Source organism: Trichechus manatus, unplaced genomic scaffold, assembly GCF_000243295.1.
Source record: "Trichechus manatus latirostris isolate Lorelei unplaced genomic scaffold, TriManLat1.0 scaffold00204, whole genome shotgun sequence".
NCBI lineage: Eukaryota > Metazoa > Chordata > Mammalia > Sirenia > Trichechidae > Trichechus > Trichechus manatus.
In genome coordinates this window covers 460,650-483,986 of record NW_004444140.1, presented here as the reverse complement: position 1 = coordinate 483,986, position 23,337 = coordinate 460,650, and the positions used below count along the sequence as shown (strand labels likewise).

At 40.3% G+C, this 23,337-nt stretch overlaps 1 protein-coding gene across 1 annotated transcript in view; it reads right to left on the bottom strand.

The window, feature by feature from the left end:
* Window positions 1-276: 276 nt before the first annotated feature.
* PSMA5 (proteasome 20S subunit alpha 5) overlaps window positions 277-23,337 on the bottom strand; it is a 32,856-nt gene continuing 9,795 nt past the window's right edge. The window contains exons 3-9 of the mRNA XM_004388031.3: window positions 17,130-17,256; window positions 11,218-11,285; window positions 10,199-10,306; window positions 10,000-10,058; window positions 9,327-9,429; window positions 8,059-8,145; window positions 277-517 (exon numbers count right to left, since the gene is read on the bottom strand). Of these exons, the coding sequence (XP_004388088.1) occupies window positions 440-517; window positions 8,059-8,145; window positions 9,327-9,429; window positions 10,000-10,058; window positions 10,199-10,306; window positions 11,218-11,285; window positions 17,130-17,256 (630 nt within the window). The 3' untranslated portion in view covers window positions 277-439. The remainder of the gene's footprint in view (window positions 518-8,058; window positions 8,146-9,326; window positions 9,430-9,999; window positions 10,059-10,198; window positions 10,307-11,217; window positions 11,286-17,129; window positions 17,257-23,337) is intronic.

Below are 23,337 nucleotides of genomic sequence, written 5' to 3'. Positions count from 1 at the left end.
AAAAAAAAAAAAAAAAAGGTCGAGAAAGGAGAGGGTTGACATGTTGTGGGGTTGTTAACCACTGTCATAAAACAATATGTGTACTACCGTTTGAGAAACTTTGTTCTGTAAGCCTTCACCTGACGTACAATTAAAAAAAAAAAAAGAAGGGAGAGGGTTGACATGCCATGGGGTTGTTAACCAATGCATAAAATAATATGTGTACTGACTGTTTAATGAGAAACTATTTGTTCTGTAAACCTTCACCTAAAGTACAATAAAGAAAAAAAAAAGAAATATTTTAAAATTCTCTTTATTTCAGAACTGCCTTTATGTACAGACATCATTAAAAAATGCACATACACTGGAGATTTTCCAAAGAATAGGAGCTGGAAATAAAATTTGTGGGCAACTAGGAGAACTGACATCGTCCCAGAGAAGTTCTGAGGATCACGCTTCCTTAAATGTCCTTGATAACCTCTTCAAGTTCTTCCTTTGTGAACATGTGGAAATTCTGGCCAGGCTGCACTGTGGCTAGCTGGAAAGAAAACAGGAAAGCGTTAATAAGCTGGGCTCAATTACCCTGCTGATGGCCCTAGCATGGTCAGGAAAAGCTGTGTTGGTGACGCAGCTGTTCATGAGGAACTAAAGGATCTGCTGTCCCAGGGATATCCTTTCCAGGCTGCAGGTCCCTAAAATAGCTGACTCCAAAATAAAAATTCTTATTGACCAAATTTTCTAGGTTAACCAACCACACAATAGTTAATCAGATCTCTGGTGTCCTTTTCATTTCTTGAAGTTACTTCAATAAAGATCACAAAAGCAGCAGCAAAGTCATGGGGTCAGTGCTTTTTTCTGTTAAAGACTCCATGAGAGATCTATTTAAAACATATTTACACACTTGCAAGTTGAGCTTGTGTTTGTGACCTTGGATTATATGACCACTCTGTGCCTCAATTTCCTCATCTGTAAAATAGGGATAATAATAGTAACTGACTCACTGAGTTGTGAGAATTAAATGCATTAATATGTGTAAAATACCTAGAACATAATAAGCACTAAGTAATTGTTAACTATTATTATTAGGTATCATTTTCTCTAAAATTGTCCACGTGGCAACTTAACAACAGTTTGTTTTGTTTTTTAAAGAACTGGCCATGAAAATGATTCCACTAACACTGATATAGGAAACCCACTGTGAACAATGGTATCAGTAAAAACTGGCAGTCCAGATTACATTCTATTTAAGCAACGCCAGACTAGAATCGAAGATGGTTAGTTTCAAATTTAACTAAAACTGCTGGTTTTTCCATCATCTCTGCTCACTTCCATGTTTTGGGGCAATACTGAGGAACAGGTGCCACTTCACATTTATCTAAAGAGCTTTTGTGTTTGTTCCTCATATTGTCATTTTTTAAAAAAACTTTAAAATTAAACATACTAAAGCATCCCACGAGTATATCTACCACTGATATTTAATGTAATTTGAAAGGTGCCAGACATACTTAGCATAACCCGGTTATGTGATGTTTAATATTCTCTTCCTCATCACAGGCAAAATTTAGAAAAAGACTACCACACATCTTAGGCACCGGAAGATCTAGTCTATAACAGACTAAAAAATTGTTCTTTCAAAGCCTACAGTCCTAGAACAAAATTCGAATTCACACACACAAAAAAAGACCAAGTTTGCTGGTCTGACAGAGACAGGAGAAACCCAAAGAGTATGGCTCCCAGACACCTTTTTAACTCAGTACTAAAGTCACTTCTGAGGCTCACCCTTCAGCCAAAGATTAGATAGGTCTATAGAGCCAACAGTAACACACGTAAGGGTCATGGTTCATAGTTAAATCATGTGGAAAAGACTAAAGACTTGGAAGAAGTACAACCAGAATGCTCCTTAGAAGCAAGAATGGCGAGACTACATCTCACATACTTTGGACATGTTATCAGGAGGGATCAGTCCCTGGAGAAGGACATCATGCTTGGTAAAGTAGAGGGTCAGCAAAAAAAAGGAAGACCCTCAATGAGATGGATTGACATAGTGGCTGCAACAGTGGGCTCAAGCATAGCAATGATTGTGGGGATGGCGCAGGACCGGGCAGTGTTTTGTTCCATCGTACGTAGGGTCACTATGAGTCGGAAAAGACTCGACAACAATATACAAGACTAATAGGCACACCAGCGCAAAAGCAAAGACAAGAAGGCAGGAAGGGACTGGAAAACTGGAAAAATGGAAACAGGGAACTTGGTGTGAAGAGGAGAGAGCTGACATATCACAGGGTTGGCAAACCAATGTTACAAAACAATTTGTTTATTGTTTAATGAAAAACTAATTTGCTCTGTAAACTTTCACCTAAATCACAAATAAAGAAAGCCTACAGTCCCCATTAGATTCTCCCAAAAGATATATCTGATTACATGAAATGTTAAGAGTCCCATATATATTTACAAAGTATGTGTATATAATTTACTCATGTCCATAGAGTATGAGTTCTATTCCAAGGAAATTAAAAAATATAAATGTTACTACCACTCTTAAAGTATAATATCTTTACTTGATGATCACTGACATGAAGATAGAAAGATGTCAGGTAAATAAACTAGAGACTGAAGGTCACAGAATTTTTTATCAGGTCACTCATGGCTCACAGGCTAGTGCTCCCGAAACATTACAGGACTGAAAAACACAACTGGGCAAACTTTAAATAGAACAGTCCTATAGAACCAGACTGCAAATCAACCCTAATAGGATCTGAACCAAGTACTGTCTTCAGGAAGTTAACTCATCACTAAATGAGTAAAAATAACCTCTTGTATTTGCATAATGATGAATGTATTTTATATAATGAAGTATGAAAGATATTTTTCTATTTATAATCTCTTTAGAGGCACCTCAGAGGAAAGGCCTGATGATCTACTTCTAAAAAATCAGTCACTGAAAACCCTATGGAGCACAGTTCTACCCTGACACACTTGGGGTCACCATGAGTTGGAATCGACTAGACAGCAACTGGTTTGGGTTTTTTTGTTACTTTCAAAAAGCTTTTGTGATGCAGGTGGAACAGATTTTTTTTTCACTTATTCAATCAATAATTACTAAGCATCTGTTTACTAGTTACGGTTGTACAAGGCACTAGAGATCTAAAGAGGAAGAAAGTCTCCGGGCAACAGACCCAGATGCTTTCAATGTCAGTGTTATAACAGAGATAAGCACATGTAGACTGGAGGCACAAAAGAGTGATGAAGGAGTCCAAGAAAGATTCACAGAGAAGCAACCTTTGAATTGTGTCTTAAAGTAGAGTAAGAATGGGTCAGCCAAGGAGAGGGATATTTGAACAGAATGAATGTGCAAATGCATAGAAGCATAAAACAGTACAATGCATTTGTAAAACAAAGTAATTCCTCATGGCTTGAGCAGAGGCTGCATATAGGATATGAGATGAAATGAAGAGGAAGTAAGGCTTCAGAGCTCACAGGGAACAGGGAGGCAGTATATAAAAGTACAAAACCTAAAATCAGACCTAGATTCAAATCTTGACCCCATTTATGAGCTCTGTTATTTTGGGCAAAGTCCTACCCTCTCAAAACCTCAGTTTCCTCCTCTGTAAAATAGAAATAGGAGTATCTCTCACAGGGTTGTTCTGAGGATTAAAATAAGTAATTGCATGCAAAAAGCTTAGCAAACTGTCTAACAGAAGCACACAATAACATATGGAATGGGAAATTATCATGCCATGAAAATAAGTTTGGAATTTATCTTGAGACAGTAAGAGTGAGAAAAGCTTTTGAAAGTGGAAAACGAACAAGATCAGACGTGCAGTTTAGAAAATGCACTCCAGTTGCACAATGGCAAAAAAAAAGGACTGAAATGGGGGAGGGCAAAGCTGAAGGCAGGAAGACTAGTTAGGAGACCTCTGAAAATATACAGGGCAGGGGGAAAATTAGGGCCTGAACAAAACAAGGCACTGGAAGTAGGGATGGAGAGGGATCATTAATATGAGTTATTTATAGAAGGGAGGAAAGACATGATTTCGTGACGGGATAGGGAAGTCAAATAAGTCCAAGTTTCTGGTGTGGGTGACAGGTACACTGATGATGTCACCAACCAGGATTATAAGTATGGGAAGAGGAAATGGTTTTTCAGAATAGTTTAGTTTTAGGATTGTCAAATCTGAGGTGTCTACTTCAGAAAGGTCAAACAAGAGGTCCAAAAAGTGACCATGAGATCGGACAAACGGGAGTTACCTTAGCAAGAAGCAGGAACATATGGCAGTGACTGAAGAATAAATGAGATGTGAGTCAGTGCAGATACTGAATACAGATTTCTGTTTTGAAGAGACTTAGCAATAGAAGTTAAAAAATAGGTAGGATGAATGGAATTGTACTCAGCAACAAAAAGTAACCAACTATTGATACAGACAACAAATGAATCTTAAAAAACATTACTCTAGGTGAAAGAAGCTAGACACAAAAAGAGTACATATTGCATGACTCTATTTATATGAAATTCCAGAATAGGAAAAACTAATCTATAGGGACAGAAAGCAGATCAGTGGGGTAGAGGTGACTAAAAAGGAGCAACAGACAACTTTTTGGGGTGATGGAAATATACCTTGATTGTGGTGGTGGATACAGGGGTTTGTCAAGATTCAATTAAAATGGGTGCATTTTACTATATATAAAAGTATACCTCAATAAAGTTGATTTTTAAAAAAAGGACAGGTAGTATAATAGATGGAGGGATTAACAAAGACTTTTTTTTTTTTTTTAAAGATGCAACTTGGATATTTTCCTGAGGGGAAACAACTGGTAGAGAGGAGAGGCTGAAGATTGAGGGACCCACTGATGGAGCAAGGACCTAAAGAAGATGAAGGAAGACAGGATTTAGAGTAAAAACCAAAAAACTAAACTTGTTGCCATCAAATTGACTCCGACTCTTGGCAACCCCATGTGTCAGAGTAGAACTGCTCCAAAGGGTTTTTTTTGGCTGTAAGCTTTAAGGAAGCATATCGCCAGGCCTTTCTTCCATGGCACCACTAGGTGGATTCAAACCACCAACCTTTAGGTTAGTAGTCTAGTGCAAACCAACTGTGCCACCCAGGGACCTCCCAGACCTAGAGCAGTGGCTTGCTCACAAATGTCGTTCTTCTTAGTCTGACCCTCAGAATCACCTAAAGAACTTTGAACAATACAGATTGCTGGGCATCATTTCCAAAGATTCTGATGGACAGCCAGGTCTGGGAAGCATAAGTTAGAGCATCAGTGGAGTAATTAGTCATGTACAAGAGGAAGTGCCTCTATTTTACTATGAAGAAGCTATAGTCAGGGAGGTTAAATTAATACCAAGGCCAAATGTGGTTAATAAGAGCCTGAATGAGCCACTACCCAGATACCCATGCTCTTAACTTGATGCTCTTTTCAAAGCAACACTGTAGCTGCACTGAAACTGAATGAGCTACAAAAGAATTTTAAAGTTTCAGATGAACCAAACAGCCCTTAGAGCCTCCCCTGTGAAATCAGCAGAGCTACATCTGAATTCCTCTGAGGAGGCAAGGAGACAGTCTCAACAGAAATGCCAAGACTCTACCTCATTAGTGCCAAAGAAAGTAAAGTACTACTAGAAAGGAACTGACAAAATTCCTCCTAGAGAAAATGGAAATGTCATTGCATTTGCTGTACCCCATCATCTCAGAGACTGGCAGAATCACCCATGATAAAAATAGAAGGTGAAGTATTTCCAAAACTAAGGTGAAAAAACATCATATTTATAAAGTAAGTTTTTTCACTAAAGAGCCATGTTAACTCGCCTCCCTACATTACTGCTCAGGGAACAAACCAACTGCAACCCCTCACCCCCACCCCACCATCCTCTTTCAAACTCTTCTTCTCAGACTCCCACCTCTAGGCCAGACCTTTGTTTTAGCATCCAATTTTGCCCCTTTCACTGTAACCTCTGGAGCCTGGCTCTATTGGTGAGGCATTCCAATATACTCTAGACATCTCTTTCCTCACCTTTTCAGAAATCTAGATTTCCTCAACACCTTTTTGCTTACTATCCTCTCAAAAACAGTTCATTCTCCATTGTTCTCTGGGGCCAGGAAGTAGTGGTGGCATGCTTCTGCCCCCATCACATTCGCCATACCAACTTTCCTTCAGTAACCACTCCTTCTTCTAAGTCCCTGTCACCAAGAGAACATTCTTCTCCTATATTCATTATCTTTACATCCACTGAGGATTTTCACCCTGGCTTCCCAGAAGTCCTGTCTACCCAGTGATGGCCCAGTCAACCTCCTAGCTTCGCGTTTCTCTGACCTCCTCGACTCCATTTCAGCAATCCACTTGCATACCACAATGGCTTCATCTCTAAAATCTTGACTTCTGAAATTTTCCTCTGATCACATCACCCCAACTGTGCCATACTCACGTGCCTTCTAATCCTTTTCCCAATTTATTGAGACCTCTAATACTTGATTCTTCCCCTTAGAGATGTTTAAGAGTGCAGTTCTAGAATCACACAGCTTAGGTTCAAATCTTGGCTCTACCATTTTTTAGCTGAGTGAGTGACCTTGGACAAGGTACTCAACCGGTGTGCCTTGGTCTCCTCATCCATAATATAAAGATAATAGTGGTATATAAGTCACAGGACTGTTGTGAGCATTAAATGAAACGGTCAACACTTAGCACAAAGCCACGCACATTGTAAACTGTAAATAAATGCGACAACTGCCGCCATTGCTTTTCTTTTTTCACCTCACTCAGTCTAGACCCTGCGATCGATCATCCCAACAACACTCTCATTCTTCGGCCCTTAACCAGTCCATCTGTTTTCTCAGTCTATGCTGAATACAGCTGACAAATATCCTGGTAAGTGCTGATTAGTTTAATTACTGATTTATAATTCCAGCTTCAGTTGGCCTTTTAAAAAATTTTTAATTGAAATACTATACCTCTAAGGGCACCTACTATCCTAACTTTTTACATCAATTTGTTTTGTGATTCCAGCCTCAGCTGGTATTTTAATGTAGCCCAGCAATTCTTTTACTCATCCCTGTCTTCTTTTTTCCCATTCTCTTTAATTTCACTGCTGCATTCACCCACTCTCAGAAGACAACAGAACAATCACCAGGGAAATATAGGACATCACTCCCAATTCACCTCCACACCAACCTTATCTTCACTCATCATTACCTCCTTTTCTCTTATCAACTCTTAGCACTCCCTGTAATGACATGACATTCAGAATCTGGTCTAATCCTCTCCAGTCTTGTGTCTTGCCATCCCCCATCCTACTTATGGCCCACACCCCATGTTCAGACAAAACCCTTAAAGTGCCCTTTCATGCACAATGTTATTTTACATCTCTTGAGTCTTTGTACATGCTGTTTGCTCTTCCTGAAGTACTTTTCTCCTCCCTTTCCCAGACACACCAGGAAGCTTTCCTAATGCCCCAGTTTAAAGTTGTGTGTTCCATGGCAATCTGTTCTTACTGCTGTTACATTAACACCCCCGAGCTGTTATTATCTGTATGCCCCCTTCACTACATACTACATTACCTGAACAGGAACTGAATTTTCTGTGTCTGTATCCCTGGCACTTAGCAAAGTACCTGGAAAATGGGCACTCAATATAATGCTGAATATATTCTACTTTTCAAGACTGACTTTTTCATTTGTACTACGCCTTCCTTCTTCTGGAAATTCTTCATTACTCTATAACCCTTCTTTTACTTTACATTTTTCTACCCACTGATTTCTTCTCAGTCTACATAAGTATTTTCAAGCCTTTTCTCATCCTTAAAAAGATAAAAAACCCTTTCCTTTAATTCTGCCTTCTGCTCACACTAATCAACCCCTTGACAAAGCAAAGTCCTCTTGTTTTCTCCATCTGATCACCTTTCTTTCTTTAACTCACTGAGTTCTGGCTTCTGCCATTAAAACTTAGTAAAGTTTCTTATTCAAAGGGTATCAATAACTTACTGAGAACTGAGCATACAAACCTGTGATTATCTTGATCTATTCAATCTTCAGCACTGGAAACTATGATAGCTCAGTAGAAAACAATAAAAGAGAAAAATACCTCTATGTTAGTTGCATTCAGCTTCTCCTCCATTACTTGTTTGAGAATGATGAGTGATGACTTGATGGCTTCTTTCAGTGTCATAGACTTGAGACAAAGAGGGTGAGAAGATTAGGCATTATGTATAATTCCTCCTGCCTTTAAAGGTTTCCCCTTTATCTCCCTGAAGAAAGGACTTAGCAAATATTAACAAATCAAACATCTTAATTAGTACAGTGCACTACAAGTACCTTCAGAATTCACATAAATGATAAATACATAGAATCTATTAATTTAGAGGAAAAATAGGCTTTATTTTGAGCCATAACAAAGTCACCAACTTTTGTATAGGAAGTGATCTTTGAGGAAGATGAAAGTGCTACACTTCTCTAGTTTTCTTTTAATTTAGAAGCAAGATAAAGTAATATTGGTGATAGCCAATGAATTAGAATGCCCAAATGATCTAAGGTAGCCCAATGACTTAGAAAATCCTGTTCTTTTCTTACCCCATTTTGTATTGGAGCCCTGGTGGCAAACTGGTTAAACATTTGGGTACTAACTGAAAGGCTGGCAGTTTGAATCCACCAGCCACTCCTTGGGAACCCTACGGGGCAGTTCTACTCAGTTCTATATAGGGTTGCTATAAGTTGGAATCGACTTGATGACAACAGGTTTTGGTTTTATTATTTACATATAAAATCAATGCTATTAAGGGTTAATGTGAGCAGGCATCCCAGTATGAACCACCTGATAAGTAGGGCTGCCTCCAACCACATAGCCAACCACACTGATGAGTCACCCAAAACCAAATCTCCCTATCTCACAAAGAAGTTGCCAAACACCCACTTGTTTCAAGAGCTTGACTACAAGTATAAACTGCTAAATAAAGCTGTGAGGGTAAAAGGATAAACTGTGGTACATCCATACCATGGAATACTACTCAGCAAAAAGAAGTAAACTACTGATACGTGCTAGACAACACGAATGGATCTTAAACATTATGTAGAACAAAAAAAAGACACAAAAATATAAACTGTATGATTCCATCTATAAAACTGTACAAGAACAGAAAAAACTAACAGAACATGGTTGCAGTGGAGGAGAGACTGAACGGAAAAGGAACAAGCATTTTTAGGGGGTGATGGAAATGTCTCATATATCGTTCTAGGTGGTGGACTCAAGGCCAAAACTGATAGAAATGAACTCTTAAGATCTGTACATTTTATTATATTGTCATACCTTGATTTTTTTTAAAAACAACAATAAAAGCTATTAAAATGCTTAATTACCTTGTGGTAAACTTCTTGCAAGGAGCTCTGGGCACCCTCTGAAGCAGAGCCAATTGCTCGAGCATCACACTGTACAAAGGTTCCAGATGGGTCCATATGAAACCTACAAAACCCCCCAAATGAAGTAAAATGCTTAAGGGCATTGTATATAACAAGCTTCTCATTGAGAAAAGTACAATTGCTTGGCCCTGCAGCTAGGAAATGCCACTGAAATACTGGGGCACAGATCCAAAAGATGTCTGATGTCTGGAGAAACCAGATCTTTTAAAAGTGTTTAAGAAAACTAAGAACTTCCTCAGGGATGTAGAAGTAGAGCATAGTATATGTAACTTTTGTATGCCTATCTAAATAATATTTGATGATGAGGATCAGACCAACTTTCCAAAGGAAAGCTATAAAACACATCCTAAATATAGTAACAAAGTTACTTCTAATTATTCCCAGAATTAGGACTGGTTCAGTAGGGGAGTTCTTCATAAAATTCCAAAATTTGTCTTTTTATAAATAGCAAAGAATCACTGAACTTTAGAATTAGAAGCCCTTCTTTCTTACAACTCAATAACCTTCTTTCTGTTGACTTAAATTACTAGTCTCCACCCTAAATTAAAATTCAATACCCCCAACCAAAGAAGCAGAGGGGAAAAAAAAAAAAAAAAGGTAAAATGCTACTTACAGCTGAGGTCCTTTCTCATCAACTCCTCCAAATAATAGTGCTACTCCAAAGGGACGCGACTAGAACCAAAGAGCAAGAGGTATTAACAGAAATGGCTACGAAGTTAGGGGGCAGTGGGGCTGGAAAAGATATGCGCATACGACAAGCGTCCTAAGTCCCACAGAACAGGAAAAAAACTTGACACAAGCGTAACACTCACCATGGCACCTGGATCTGCGTCTTCTTCTCCGAACTGTAAAGCCAGGTTGGAAACAGCCTGGGTCACACTCTCCACTGTCATTGTCTCATTATAGGTGAACCAATGGTTCTAGAAGAAGGGCAAAGCATGGTCTATCCTAACAGGAAAGGCATTAATGCAGTTCACCATCTCACTACACACATTCCTTTGATCTGTGGTTGGAAACTGAAGGCTCAAGTGTGTTTTCCTTAATTAATGGGACCAGGATAGAAAGGTCAGTTAAACTCAAATGCTTGGGACTGGATGAGAGGAAAGGTAATAGCTCTGGAAAGAAACTTATATCAAAAGGAGTCTAAGCAATGAATAACCACTCCCTTGAGAAAGCAGGTGAACCCCTCAAAGCACCAAGTTAGTCCTTTCAAAAGTAAAACAGTGATATTCTTTCCCTCAAAGATCCCAGCTTATTGTTCTGTTGGTGTTTAAGTTAAATGACTTATTCTTACAGAAGCACTGATAGAAACTTGCAAATAAGTACAAAAAATTTTACCAATCAGACTTTTTTTTTCTTACTAGGCTACTCTCTAGGCAGCAGGTGCTCAATTAAAAAAACATCAGCACTCCTGACCAGTCACCTGGTACAAATCATTACTCACCACAGGAGAGCTTTTATTTGCAAGTCTGGCAGCAAAGGCAATCGAGGGGAGAAAGTCCTTTAGCCCTGACCACCTCCTGCTATCAGGCTCCCACACAAAGTCCATTAGGGAACAGAAGGCAATGAATGTGTGCTTTATATTAAAGTATGGCAAATCAAAAAGAAGCAAGGGAATGTCAGCACTATTGACCAGGCTGCAATGGTTGGATGGCTAGACTCCAAGGTTCAGAAAGTCAGAACTGGGGATTCTACTCAAAATCACTCCAAGACACTAAGAGCCACATCTGATACTGACACAGATAACTGCAACATAGCCCAGGCAGGCTATATCATCACTAAGAAGGAACTCAACCGTCATGGTAAAAAGGAGAGATGATGTTAATTTTACCTGTGTCTCCACTCTGGCTTTATCAATTAAAGTCTTAGCATCAGCAATTAGCCCACTCATGGCACAACCTGCAAGGTAAAAGCAACAGTGACCCAGTGCCAAATTTTTGTGAAACTGTTTCACCCACTCAGGAAATACTGAAATTCTGGACTGACACCACGGCAGCCATTCAGCAATCCCATGGCAATACACCCCATAGATTAGATGGGAAATGATCTGCACTGAACCAAAGCGTAATTTGTTACAAACAAAAACCATCCACATGACACAGCTGTTAAGGTAGGAGGCAGAGAAGAGAAGCTGATCAAACATACAGGAACTATTTCCCACATATTACATTCCTAAGCCCTGGTGGCACAGTGGTGAAGCACTCAGCTGCTAACCAAAAGGTCAGCCGTTCAAACCCATCAGCCACTCCACAGGAGAAACATACGGCAGTCTGCTTCTGTAAGGACTGTTGGTGTTAGGTGCCACGTAGTCCAGCCACCCTATGTACAACAGAACAAAACACTGCCTGGTCCTACACAATCCTCGCAAACTTTGTTATGCTTCAGCCCGTTATTGCAGCCACTGTGTCAATCCATCTTGTTGAGGGTTGTCTTAGTCATCTAGTGCTGCTCTAACAGAAATACCACAAGTGGATGGGTTTAACAAAGAAAAATTTATTTTCTCACAGTCTTACTAGGCTACAAGTCCAAATTCAGGGCATCAGCTCCAGGGGAAGGCTTTCTCTGTCGGCTCTGGAGGAAGGTCATTGTCATCAGTCTTCTTTGTCTAGGAGCTTCTCTGCACAGGAACCCCGGGTCCAAAGGACCCGCTCTGCTCCCAGCGCTGCTTTCTTGGTAGTATGAGGTCCCCAACTCTCTGCTCGCTTTCCTCTCCTTTTATCTCTTGTAAGATAAAAGGTGGTAGAGGCCACACCCCAGGCAAACTCCCTTTACATTGGAGCAGGGATGTGACCTGAATAAGGGTGTTATATCCCACCCTAATCTTCTTTAACATAATCTAATCTTGCCTCATTAACTACAGGCAGAGATTAGGATTTACAACACATAGGAAAATCACATCAATCACAAAATGGAGGACAACCACACAAACCTGGGAATCATGGCCTAACCAAGTTGACACGTTTTGAGGGAACACAATTCAATCCATGACAAGGGTCTTCCTCTTTTTCACTGACCCTCTACTTTACCAAGCATGATGTCCTCCTCCAGGGACTGGTCCCTTCTGATAACATGTCCAAAGTACAAGAGATGAAGTCTCGCCATCCTCACTTCCAAGAAGCATTCTGGATGTACTTCTTCCAAGCCCGATTTGTTCATTCTTTTGGCAGTCCATGGTATATTCAATTATTCTTCACCAACACTGTAATTCAAAGGCATCAATTCTTCTTCCAACCCCCTTATTTCATCGTCCAGTTTTCACAGTGCATATGAGGCAATTGAAAATACCATGGCTTGGGTCAGGTGCACCTTAGTCCTCAAAGTGACATCACTGCTTTTTAACACTTTAAAGAGGTCTTTTGCAGCAGATTTGCCCAATGCAATATGCCATTTATTTCTTGACTGCTGCTTCCATGGGCATTGATTGTGGATCCAAGTAAAATGAAATCCTTGACAACTTCAATCTTTTCTGTTTATCATGATGTTGCTTACTGGTCCAGTTGTGAGGATTTTTGTTTTCTTTATGTTGAGATGCAATCCACACTGAAGACTGTAGTCTTTGATCTTCATCAGTAAGTGCTTCAAGTCCTCTTCACTTTCAGCAAGCAAGGTCGCATCATCTGCATATTGTTAATCAGTCTTCCTCCAATCCTGATGTCATGTTCTTCTTCATATAATTCAGCTTCTCAGATTATTTGCTCATCATATTGAATAAGTATGGTGAAAGGATACAACCCTGACACACACCTTGCCTGATTTTAAACCATGCAATATCCCCTTGTTTCTGTATGAACGACTGTTATGGTCCACAGAGTCGAATGCCTTTGCATAGTCAATAAAGTAAAATAAAATACAGGTAAACATCTTTCTGGTATCCTCTGCTTAGAAACCCTATGGGGCAGTTCTATCCTGTACTATAGGGTCGCTATGAGTCAGAATCCATGACAGTGGGTAAGCATCCCTTTAATGCACTTTCTAGACCTTGATGCACTTTCAAACTAAGCAAACACTAAAGAAATTGGGAAAAAAGTAATCACCTCATGATAGGCTACAGTGGAAGTCCCTAGAATAAAGTCAAAAGCCTTTTCACCTCCCCATCCCAAACACAAACCAGCCAGTTAATTAGAGAGAAAGTTTGTCTGGTGGTCCAATATGCCAAGATGATGGTTACAACTGTTACTTTACATGCCAGTGATGCAAATCTAAACCTCCAGCCTACGTCCTTCTCCTAAATTTCAGAGTTATAAAACCAAATGACCCTCTTACTGTATCATCTCAGTCATCTAGTGCTGCTGTCTTAGTCATCTAGTGCTGCTATAACAGAAATACCACAAGTAGATGGCTTTAACAAAGAGAAGTTTATTCTCTCTCAGTCTAGTAGGCTACAAGTCCAAATTCAGTGTGTCAGCTCCAGGGGAACGCTTTCTCTGTTGGCTCTGGAGGAAGGTCCGTGTCATCAATCTTCCCTTGGTCTGGGAGCATCTCAGCGCAGGAACCTCAGGTCCAAGGGATGCGCTCTGCTCCTGGCACTGCTTTCTTGATGGTATGAGGTTCCCATGTGTCTCTGCTCACTTCTTTTATATCTCAAAAGAGACTGGCTTAAAACACTACCTAATCTTGTAGACCTCATCAGTATAACTGCTGTTAATCCATCTTATTACAGCATAGTGATAGAGTTTACAACACATAAGGAAATCACATCAGATTCCATACTGGGAATCATGATACAGCCAAGTTGACAGATATTTTTGGGGACACAATTCAATCCATGACATGTATCTACTTGGAAATGACAAAGACTCCTCAACTTACCTCATATTATTTCCCTTCTAGACTCCGTCTTCCTCCTTGGCCCTCAAAACCAATCAGATCTCAAGTTCTGTCATCTCTACCCGGTTAAGATGTCTAGCATTAAGCCCTTGCTCTCCACTCCCCTGCCACTGCCTTGGTTAAAGCTCTCATCATCTCTTTGTTTGAACTATTTAAAAAGTTTCTTAACTGGTCTGTCTTTAGTTTACTTTCAACATCTGTTATCAGAGTGGTCTTTCTAAAATTCTAATATGATCACATTACCTCATTGCTTAAAACCTTCCCCATCAATGCAAAAGATCAAGTTCAAGCTCTTTAGCATGGTAAGAAAGGACTTCCACTGTCCGACTCCAGACTCATCTACTCATCTCTTGCCACATTTCAACTCCCAGTCATACTGAATTGCTTGTACAATGGTATTTTACATCACCAAGGCTTTGCTCATTCTTCTCTCTGACTAGAATGCTTTCCCCATCCTATACTCAGACACTTATTCACCTGGTAAACATGTCCTTATCCTTCAGAATTCAACTCAGCTGAATCATCACCTTCTTTGAATCAGGGCTTCGAACCGGCTGGTTCTGGTTCGAGCCTCTACTGAGAACCCGCATTTCCATCCCAGACATACTGAATCAGAATCTACCATTTAACAAGATACTCAGGTGATTCTTATGTATAATAAATTTTGAGAACCACTGCTCTACTAGTAAGGACTCCTGGTGGTGCGGTGGTTAAAGCAATAGACTGCTAATTGAAAGGTCGGCAGTTCGAAACCACCAGCTGCTCCGCAGGGAGAAAGACGTGGCAGTTTGCTTCTGTAGAGATTTACAGCCTTAGAAACCCTATGGGGTCACTCTAAGTCAGAATCAACAGAATCAACAGTGGTGGGTTTGGGATGGGCTCTACTACTGGTCTGGTTCTCAGAATTGATCCCTAACCAGTATCATTAGCATTGCCTTGGAACTTGTTAAGAAATGCAAAATTCTCAAACGGGGTTTTACTTGAACAGGCTCAAAGCCCTGCTTTGAATCCTTTCCTGAAAGTCCCAAAGCGTGGGGGCAGCTTCTGACCTCTAACTTCACAAGGGGTAAGGAGAATCAGGATCAACAGCCCAAGGCTGATTCCTCCGAGGCAGAGGTCAGACGCACCTTCTCTCTCCACCATCTTTACCAATTCTGACACCAACCATCCCTCCCACGGCACTCTTTACTTCTCTGTTGAGTTCAATAATTCATTGCAATGGCCACACAGAACTCACAGACAATACTCACAATTATGGGGTTTATTAGGGAAGTAACAAGTTACAATTTAGGTTCAGGAATGCTCAGTATACAGTTCTTCCATTAGGACAGCCTCTTTTCAGCTGTGCTTGCAGGCACACCTCTCTCTGGCCCTTGGCCTCTGCCTCTGCCCTGCTCAGGCCAAGTGTTACAAAGCTCTTTTCACCCTTGTCGATAAGTGCCCAGAGGCACCCCACTCCACCAGTAAGACTTGGCCCAAAGATGCTCAGCTCTTGTGTAGTGGGTCAGCAAACCTAGCTCCACCAACTGCCTGGAAGCACCCTACTCCTCCAGCAAGCCTCCTGCCAGAAGGCACTCATCTTTCTCGCTCTGTGGGCCAGGAAGCCCACTGTGCCGTCTCCTGCTGGTCTCTTCTGCTGCCGTTTCTCTGCCACCGCTTTCTGCTATCTTCAGTGTTACAGTTCTCTGTCTCCTGAGTCCAGGAGCTTCTCAGCGCAGGGATCTCGGGTCCAAAGGATGCGCTCTCGGCTCCTGGCTGTTCTTCCTTGGTGGTGGTGGGGACTTCTCTCTGCTCTGGAATTGGCTCTCTTTTAAGGCAAAACTGACCAGGGTGAGAAAGGTCACGCAAAAGCGATCCATGTACCACACCCACTACCACTGGCCTCAGGCAAACCTAGTTATTTCTTCCTTTGTACCCCTACTGAGCACACAGTACAGTCTTTCTTAATGCCATTATCACTTAATTGCATTTACTTATTTACATGTCCACCTCCATGATTACTGTATGCTCTTGAAAGACAAAAACTATATCTTTATTCCTTTCTGGCACACAGTACGTTTTCAATTTGTTAAATGAAGTGACAATGACCTACCTCCAAAAGACAGATGACTTGGGAAAAAGTAGACACAATGTCCTACGTAATCTTAAAAGACTACATCTCATTTTCTTTATCTATGAGAGAGGTCATGTCAAGCTACCAGAGTTACCGTGCATTTAGTTCTGATGCCTTCGAGCAACTGATTATTTTACCAAGGTTTAATTAATTAGATGACTAAACAGATCAAGAAAATTTGGATAGTCAACTCAAATACTATCCTATAAATAAGTAGAACTACTCACCCTGCAATGCTACACTGATGCCAGAATTTAAGGCAGAGGAATTACAACAAAGAGCAAGAAAAGGGGGGGGGGTAGCGTATGAAAATATAAATCTACAAAGAGAGGAAGAAGGCTGGTCTGTTTACAGTCTATTATTCTTCTACTCTCTGAATCTTGGTCATTCTGAAGAGCTTTGAGAATTTCTATTTTCTCAGATGATACCCCAAGCTTCCTACATACGATCCTCTGCTCCTAGAGCAAGTAGCTTCCCACCAGGGTTAACATTTTGCATCAGTGAAGACCCAGTCATCATAGGCAGCTGGCCTATGATCCAACCTTTACCCATTTCAACAGCTCCCCCATTTGCCAAGTCTTTATTTAAGGGAGAAGGGAATTTCTAGGAATAGTTTAAGCACAAATGAGTCCCGCCGCTGCTTCCTACTCCTATAGTTATGCACACTGGCCTACTGCCTGGAAAACCACAGCCAACAAGGAGATAAGGCTTTCATCTCATGAATCTCCCTTTGGATATCATGGAAGACTAATCATGGAAGACCCAGGTCAGATCCTGCAGAACAGCCTTCCCCAACTCCTTACCTATGTGAGCATCAATCTCTACAATTTTCTCAATGCTGCTGGGCTCCATAAGTGGGGAGGTAATTCTCTTCTCCACAGCTAGGCACACACCCTCTGATGTCTGGATCCCAATGGCTGTAGAACCAAGCTAAAGAGATACATGCTGTGGTTACCAAGTATAGGTCAAAGAGCAGTCTTATATACTCACCAAGAATCTTTGTATATCTTCACAAGGTAGAAGCTTCCATCAGCCACATCTAGTATGCAGAGAGAACAAGGAACACCCTAATAAGGATTGTACTGTTTCTGTCAATGGCAAGTTACAGAATCTTGTGCTTCTAAGGGGGAAGCTCAATAAGGTCTTGAGAGCATCTCGAAAAAGATCAACTCTAATGCCAGTATTTTTTAGGGGGAAATTCCAGAGTTCTAAACATAGGCAAGAAAGTTATCAAATTCTAATTTTTTTTAAAGCTGATCTCTTTTTACCTCTACTATCTTGGTCTATCCCAGAAGGTGATATTTCCCAAATCTATGTGACCTCCAAAAAAAGTAATTTACTTAAAGAGAAAGAAAGAATGGACAAAATAAACACCATTATCACTACCAACATAAAAACATTAACTTGAATCATTCTAGGTTATCAGTCCACAATCTCAATCTGCATGCCACCATCCTAATCACCCACCTCTCTACACCTCAGTTTCCTTCTGCATAAATGGGAATAATGTTAACAGCAATACCTACATCAAGAGATTAAATGTATTAACACATAAAATGGTGCCCGGCACATAATAAGTGAGCAAAAACATTACTCTTATTACATGTCTGGATCATGTCAATAGCCTCCTATCCAGTCTCCCCATTTTTAATTCTCTCTCCTAATGTACTTCTCATGCTATGGCCTGACTGATCTAGTAAAATGCTATTTTCATTGTATTTCTTCTCTCAAGAACTAACCATCTCCTATAACATAAATGTTTATAACATAAAATCCAAATAAGCTTCCAGAACCCTCATAACCTAATCCCATCTTTCTTTTCCAACCTTATTATTCATTATTCTCCAATAAAATTCCTCAGGTATCGCCCAACCCATTTTCTCAGACAATATTACTCCCTACCTTTGCACCCTTGCTCATACTGTCCCCCCTCCCTGGAATACACTCTTCCCTCTACCTATCCAAATGCCACCCATCATTCTTAAAGCCTTCCATGATTATATGCACTCTCTCCTCCAAATTTTCATTGTATTTTGTTAGTTCCCTAGAGCAATGACTGCTAAGCATGAGCCTCAGACTCCTGGAGGCCTCAGTAATTGCAAAAGATTCCAAGATTCCATAAATCTTTATGTATGTTTAACATGTCTGGAGACTGAATAATCATGTCTCACATATGTACTATTTTTCAATGTGTAAATAAAGTTGTGACTTTGTTTAGAAGTGTTAATAAATGTATACCAGCTTTTTATCATGTATTTTCTTAATCAATGGATACAGGTGTAACTATAGAAGACGAACTGTCAAAAAATGGGTGCTCATACTTCTAATTAAAGGTGTGGACTGAACACAAACATTAGTTCTGTTCCTTTCTCAAGCCTTATTAATACAAGAGTAAAGGGCTTAAAACAAAATGAAACAAAAAAGGACAGGCATAAATCCACTGGAACAAAGAGAATGAGAGAAGACACAGCAATAAAATTTTGGAGCTGGAAAACAGATGGGTTGAGTGATAATTTACTTAGAAGAACTGAGAAATTTGAATCCTTAAGATAGCAGTGGGGGAAGTCAAGAACCATCCAATTTGCATATCATAGGACCCCTAAAAAGGCTGAGGAAACAGTGGCAACAAGGACCTCTGAAATTGGAAATGAAGGAGGAGATAAAAACTGAAAGATTAGTATAATGCCTGCTTAAGAAACAGATTCCCAGGTCCCTCCCTTAATCTGCAAAGCTAGATGGCTGCCCCCCACTCCCTCCAAAAGAAGACTCTAAGGTCAAACAGAGAGCTTTTGGATTGGGGTATACCCAACACAGTCAAAGGCAGAGGTATTTTATTGAAAACCCATTGTTGTCAAGTCAATTCCAACTCACTGCAACCCCATGTACTTGAGAGTGGAACTGCATTCCACAGGGTATTCGTGGCTATAATCTTACAGAAGCAGATTGCCAGGTCTTTCTTCTGCAGCACTGCTGGGTGAATTTGAACTGCCAACTTTTCAGGTGGCACCACTCAGGTACTTTATTTTACTGAAAATGGAGATTAAGTAAAAATTTACAAACTTAATGTTAAGAATCCACCCAGCCTTCTTTCCCTACCTAACTCTCAGAAACCAGCAGCCAGAAATACCCTCCAGGCATAAAATGAAAAGAGGCAGTTTTCTCTGGAGGAGTGGTTTTCAAACTTTTTGACCAAAATCCACACTAAGAAATACATTTTATATCATGACCAAAACACATAAATGGATACAAATACATACATATCACAGAAACAAAGTTTCAACAAAAAATACCAACACTAACTTTGGTGAAGAGTAGGACAATATACAATACTGGGGAAGCCAGCATGACTTGTACAAGGAAAGGTCATGGAAGCTCCACAGACACATCCAAACTGCCTGAGGGACCGAACTGCTGGGTGAACAGCTGTGGCGACCATGGTCTCGGGAAACATCTAGCTCAACTGGCATAACATAGTTTATAAAAAAAAAGTTCTGGTTTAAACACAGAAGAAAACATTCTTTGATGGTTATGAGGGTGGGGAGGGAGGGTGTCATGGTTTGAATTATGTCCTCTCAAAAATGTGTATATCAATTTGGCTGGGCCATGATTCCCAGAATTGTGTGGTTGGCCTCCATTTTGTGATTGGAATTTTATGTTAAAGAGGATTAGGGTGGGATTGTAACACCACCCTTACCCAGGTCACATCCCTAATCCAATGTAAAGGGAGTTTCCCTAGGGTGTGGCCTGTACCACCTTTTACCTTACAAGAGATAAAAGGTAAGGGAAGCAAGCAGAGAATTGGGGACCTCATACCATCAAGAAAGCAGTGCCGGGAGCAGAGCGCGTCCTTTGGACCGGGGTCCCTGCGTGGAGAAGCTCCTAGTCTGGGAGAACACTGATGAGAAGGCCAAGAGAGAGAAAGCCTTTCCCTGGAGCTGACACCCTGAATTTGGACTTTCGGCCTACTTCACTATAAGGAAATAAACTTCTCTTTGTTAAAACCATCCACTTGTGGTATTTCTGTTATAGCAGCACTAGATAACTAAGACAGAGGGTGAGGGTTATTTATTAACTAGATAGTAGATACAAACTATCTAAGGTGAAGGGAAGGACAGAACACACTACAGGGGAAGTCAGCACAACTGGACTAAACCAAAGCTAAGAAGTTTCCTGAATACAATCAAACACTCTGGGGACAGAGTAGCAGGGCTAGGGGTCTGGGGACCATGCTTTCAGGGGACATCTAGGTCAACTGGCATAACAAAGTTTATTAAGAAAATGTTCCGCATCTGACTTTGGTGAGTGGCGTCTGGGGTCTTAAAAGCTTGCAAGTGGCCCTCTAAGATGCATCAATTGGTCTCAACTACCCAACCCACCCGGAGCAAAGGAGAATGAAGAACACCAAACACACAAGGAAAGTAGTAGCCCAAGAGACAGAAAGGGCCACATAAACCAGAGACTTCATTATTCATCAGCCTGAGACCAGAAGAACTAGATGGTACCCAGCTACCATCAATGACTGCCCTAACAGGGAACATAACAGAGAGTCCCTGATGGAGCAGGAGAATAGTGGGGTACAGAACTCAAATTCTAGTAAAAAGACCAGACTTAATGGTCTGACTGAGACTGAAGGGACCCCAGAAGACATGGCCCCCGGACTCTCTGTTAGCCCAAAACTAAAACCATTCCCGAGGCCAACTTTTCAGACAAAGATTACACTGGACTATGGGACACAAAATGATACTCATGAAGAGTGTGCTGCTTAGCTCAAGTAGATACATGAGGCTAAATGGGCAGCTTCTGTCCAGAGGCGAGATGAGAAGGCACAGAGGGTCAGGAGCTGGTTGAATGGACATGGGAAATCTGGGGTGGAAAGAAGGAGTGTGCTGTCACTGTATAGGGAGCACAACTAGGGTCACATAACATTGTATGTATAAATCTTTGTATGAGAGACTAACTTGAATTGTAAACTTTCACTTAAAGCACAACAATAAAAATAAATGAATTAATTAATTAAGCAAATTTTAAAAAGAGAATTACTAACCCCCAGGAAAACAATGTTGTGCAGAAACAGGGAAATAATCAGAGAACACAAAAATGATTAAGCTGTGAATAGCATTTGCATAGTTATACTAACATAAATGTTGAATAATGATTTAACAAAATTATGATATATAGGATATACATAGAGAGAAGAGACAGAGAGGGTTGCCCTCCCCTCACCCCATGAGGAAATTGTGTGTGTTTGGGGAGTTGGGGCACTAAAATCCTCATCCTCCTTAATGAAAAGTCAATAGATAATATCTAAACAAAAAAATATAAGCCAAGACAAGGAAATAAATGCCAAGAAAATCAGCAGCTAAAAGAGTTTGAAGTATTGCCTGTGGGGAACTGAAAAAGGAAGGGGGACTCAGGGATTGCTGTTTTTGTTACAAAGTTTATAGAACTATTTTACGGTATGACTCAAAAACTACATGCATGTATACTTCAAAAAAAAATAAAAGTGAGAAACTACTGCTACAGAACAGGGTATAGTGCATGGTTCAGAACTGGAAAAGGTGTGTGATAGTATTATATCCCTTCACCTTACTTAATCAATCCGTATGCTGAGCAATAATCTAAGATGGACTACATGAAGAAGATTGGAGAAAGACTCATTAACAACCTGCAACATGCAGATGCCACAACCTTGCTTGCTGACAGTGAAAATGAAGACAAACTGAAGAGTGCTTACTGATGAAAGTCAAAGACTACAGCCTTCAGTGTGGCTTACACCTGAATATGAAGAAAAAGAAAATCCTCACAACCGGATCAATAAACAACATCATGATAAATGAAGAAGAAACTGAAGTTAATGACTTCATTCTACTTGGATCAACAATCAACATTCATGGAAGCAGTAGTCAAGAAATCAAAATCATGTATTGCATTGGGCAAATCTGTTGCAAAATACCTCTTTTGAAAAGTTTTAAAAAGCAAAGATGTCACTTTGATGACCAAGGTGCACCTGACCCAAGCCTTGGTCTTTTCAATCACCTCATATGCATGCAAAAGCTGGACAGTGAAAAATGAAGACAGAAGAAAAACTGATGCATTCTAATTGTGGTGTTGATGGAGCATACTAAATATACCATGGACTGCCAGAAGAACAAATCAATCTTAGAAGAAATACACCCAGAATGCTCCTTAGAAGCGAGGTTGGGGAAAACTTCAGCTTTCTTACTTTGGACAGGTCATCAGCAAAAACCAATTGCTAGAAAAAGACACTGCGGTTGGTAGGGGTCAGCAAAAATGAGGGAAACCCTCAATAAGATGGATTGACACAATAGCCAAAACAATGGACTCAAACATACTAACAATCATGAAGATGGTCTGTGCAATGTTTCGTTCTGTTATACGTAAGGTCACTATGAGTCAGAGCAGCTAACTCAATGGCACCTAACAGCAACAACTGCCACAGAATTTAATTTAGCACTTAGTTGTTCTCTAATTGTTTTATATATAGTGTATTAATCTTGAAGTCTCAATTAGGGCAGAACAGAATTCATATCTACTTTTTTATTTTATCTAGCCCAGTGGTTCTCTACCAGGGACCATTTTGCCTCCTAGGGGACATTTGGTAAAGTCTGGAGACATTTTTAGTTGTTACAGCTGAGGGGAGCTGGGGGGTTGCTACTGACATCTAATGCGTAGAGGCCAGGGATGCTGCTAAACATCTTACAATACCCAGGACAGCTTCAACAATAAAAAATAGTCTAGCCCAAAATGTCAACAGTCCCTGGATACTGTAATTATTTTGTGGAGGATATGCCTTTGGCCTCAACTTAAATAATTTCCTAAGCTTCCACACCAAAAAACAGTCAATATTTTTGAGACAGGCTATTTTATTTATGCTGAGTGAAATAAGTCAACCACAAAAGGACAAATATTGTATGAGACCTCTATTGTAAAAACCCATGAAAAAGTTCACACACAAAATGTAACAATCTTTGTTGGTTACCAGGGATGGGA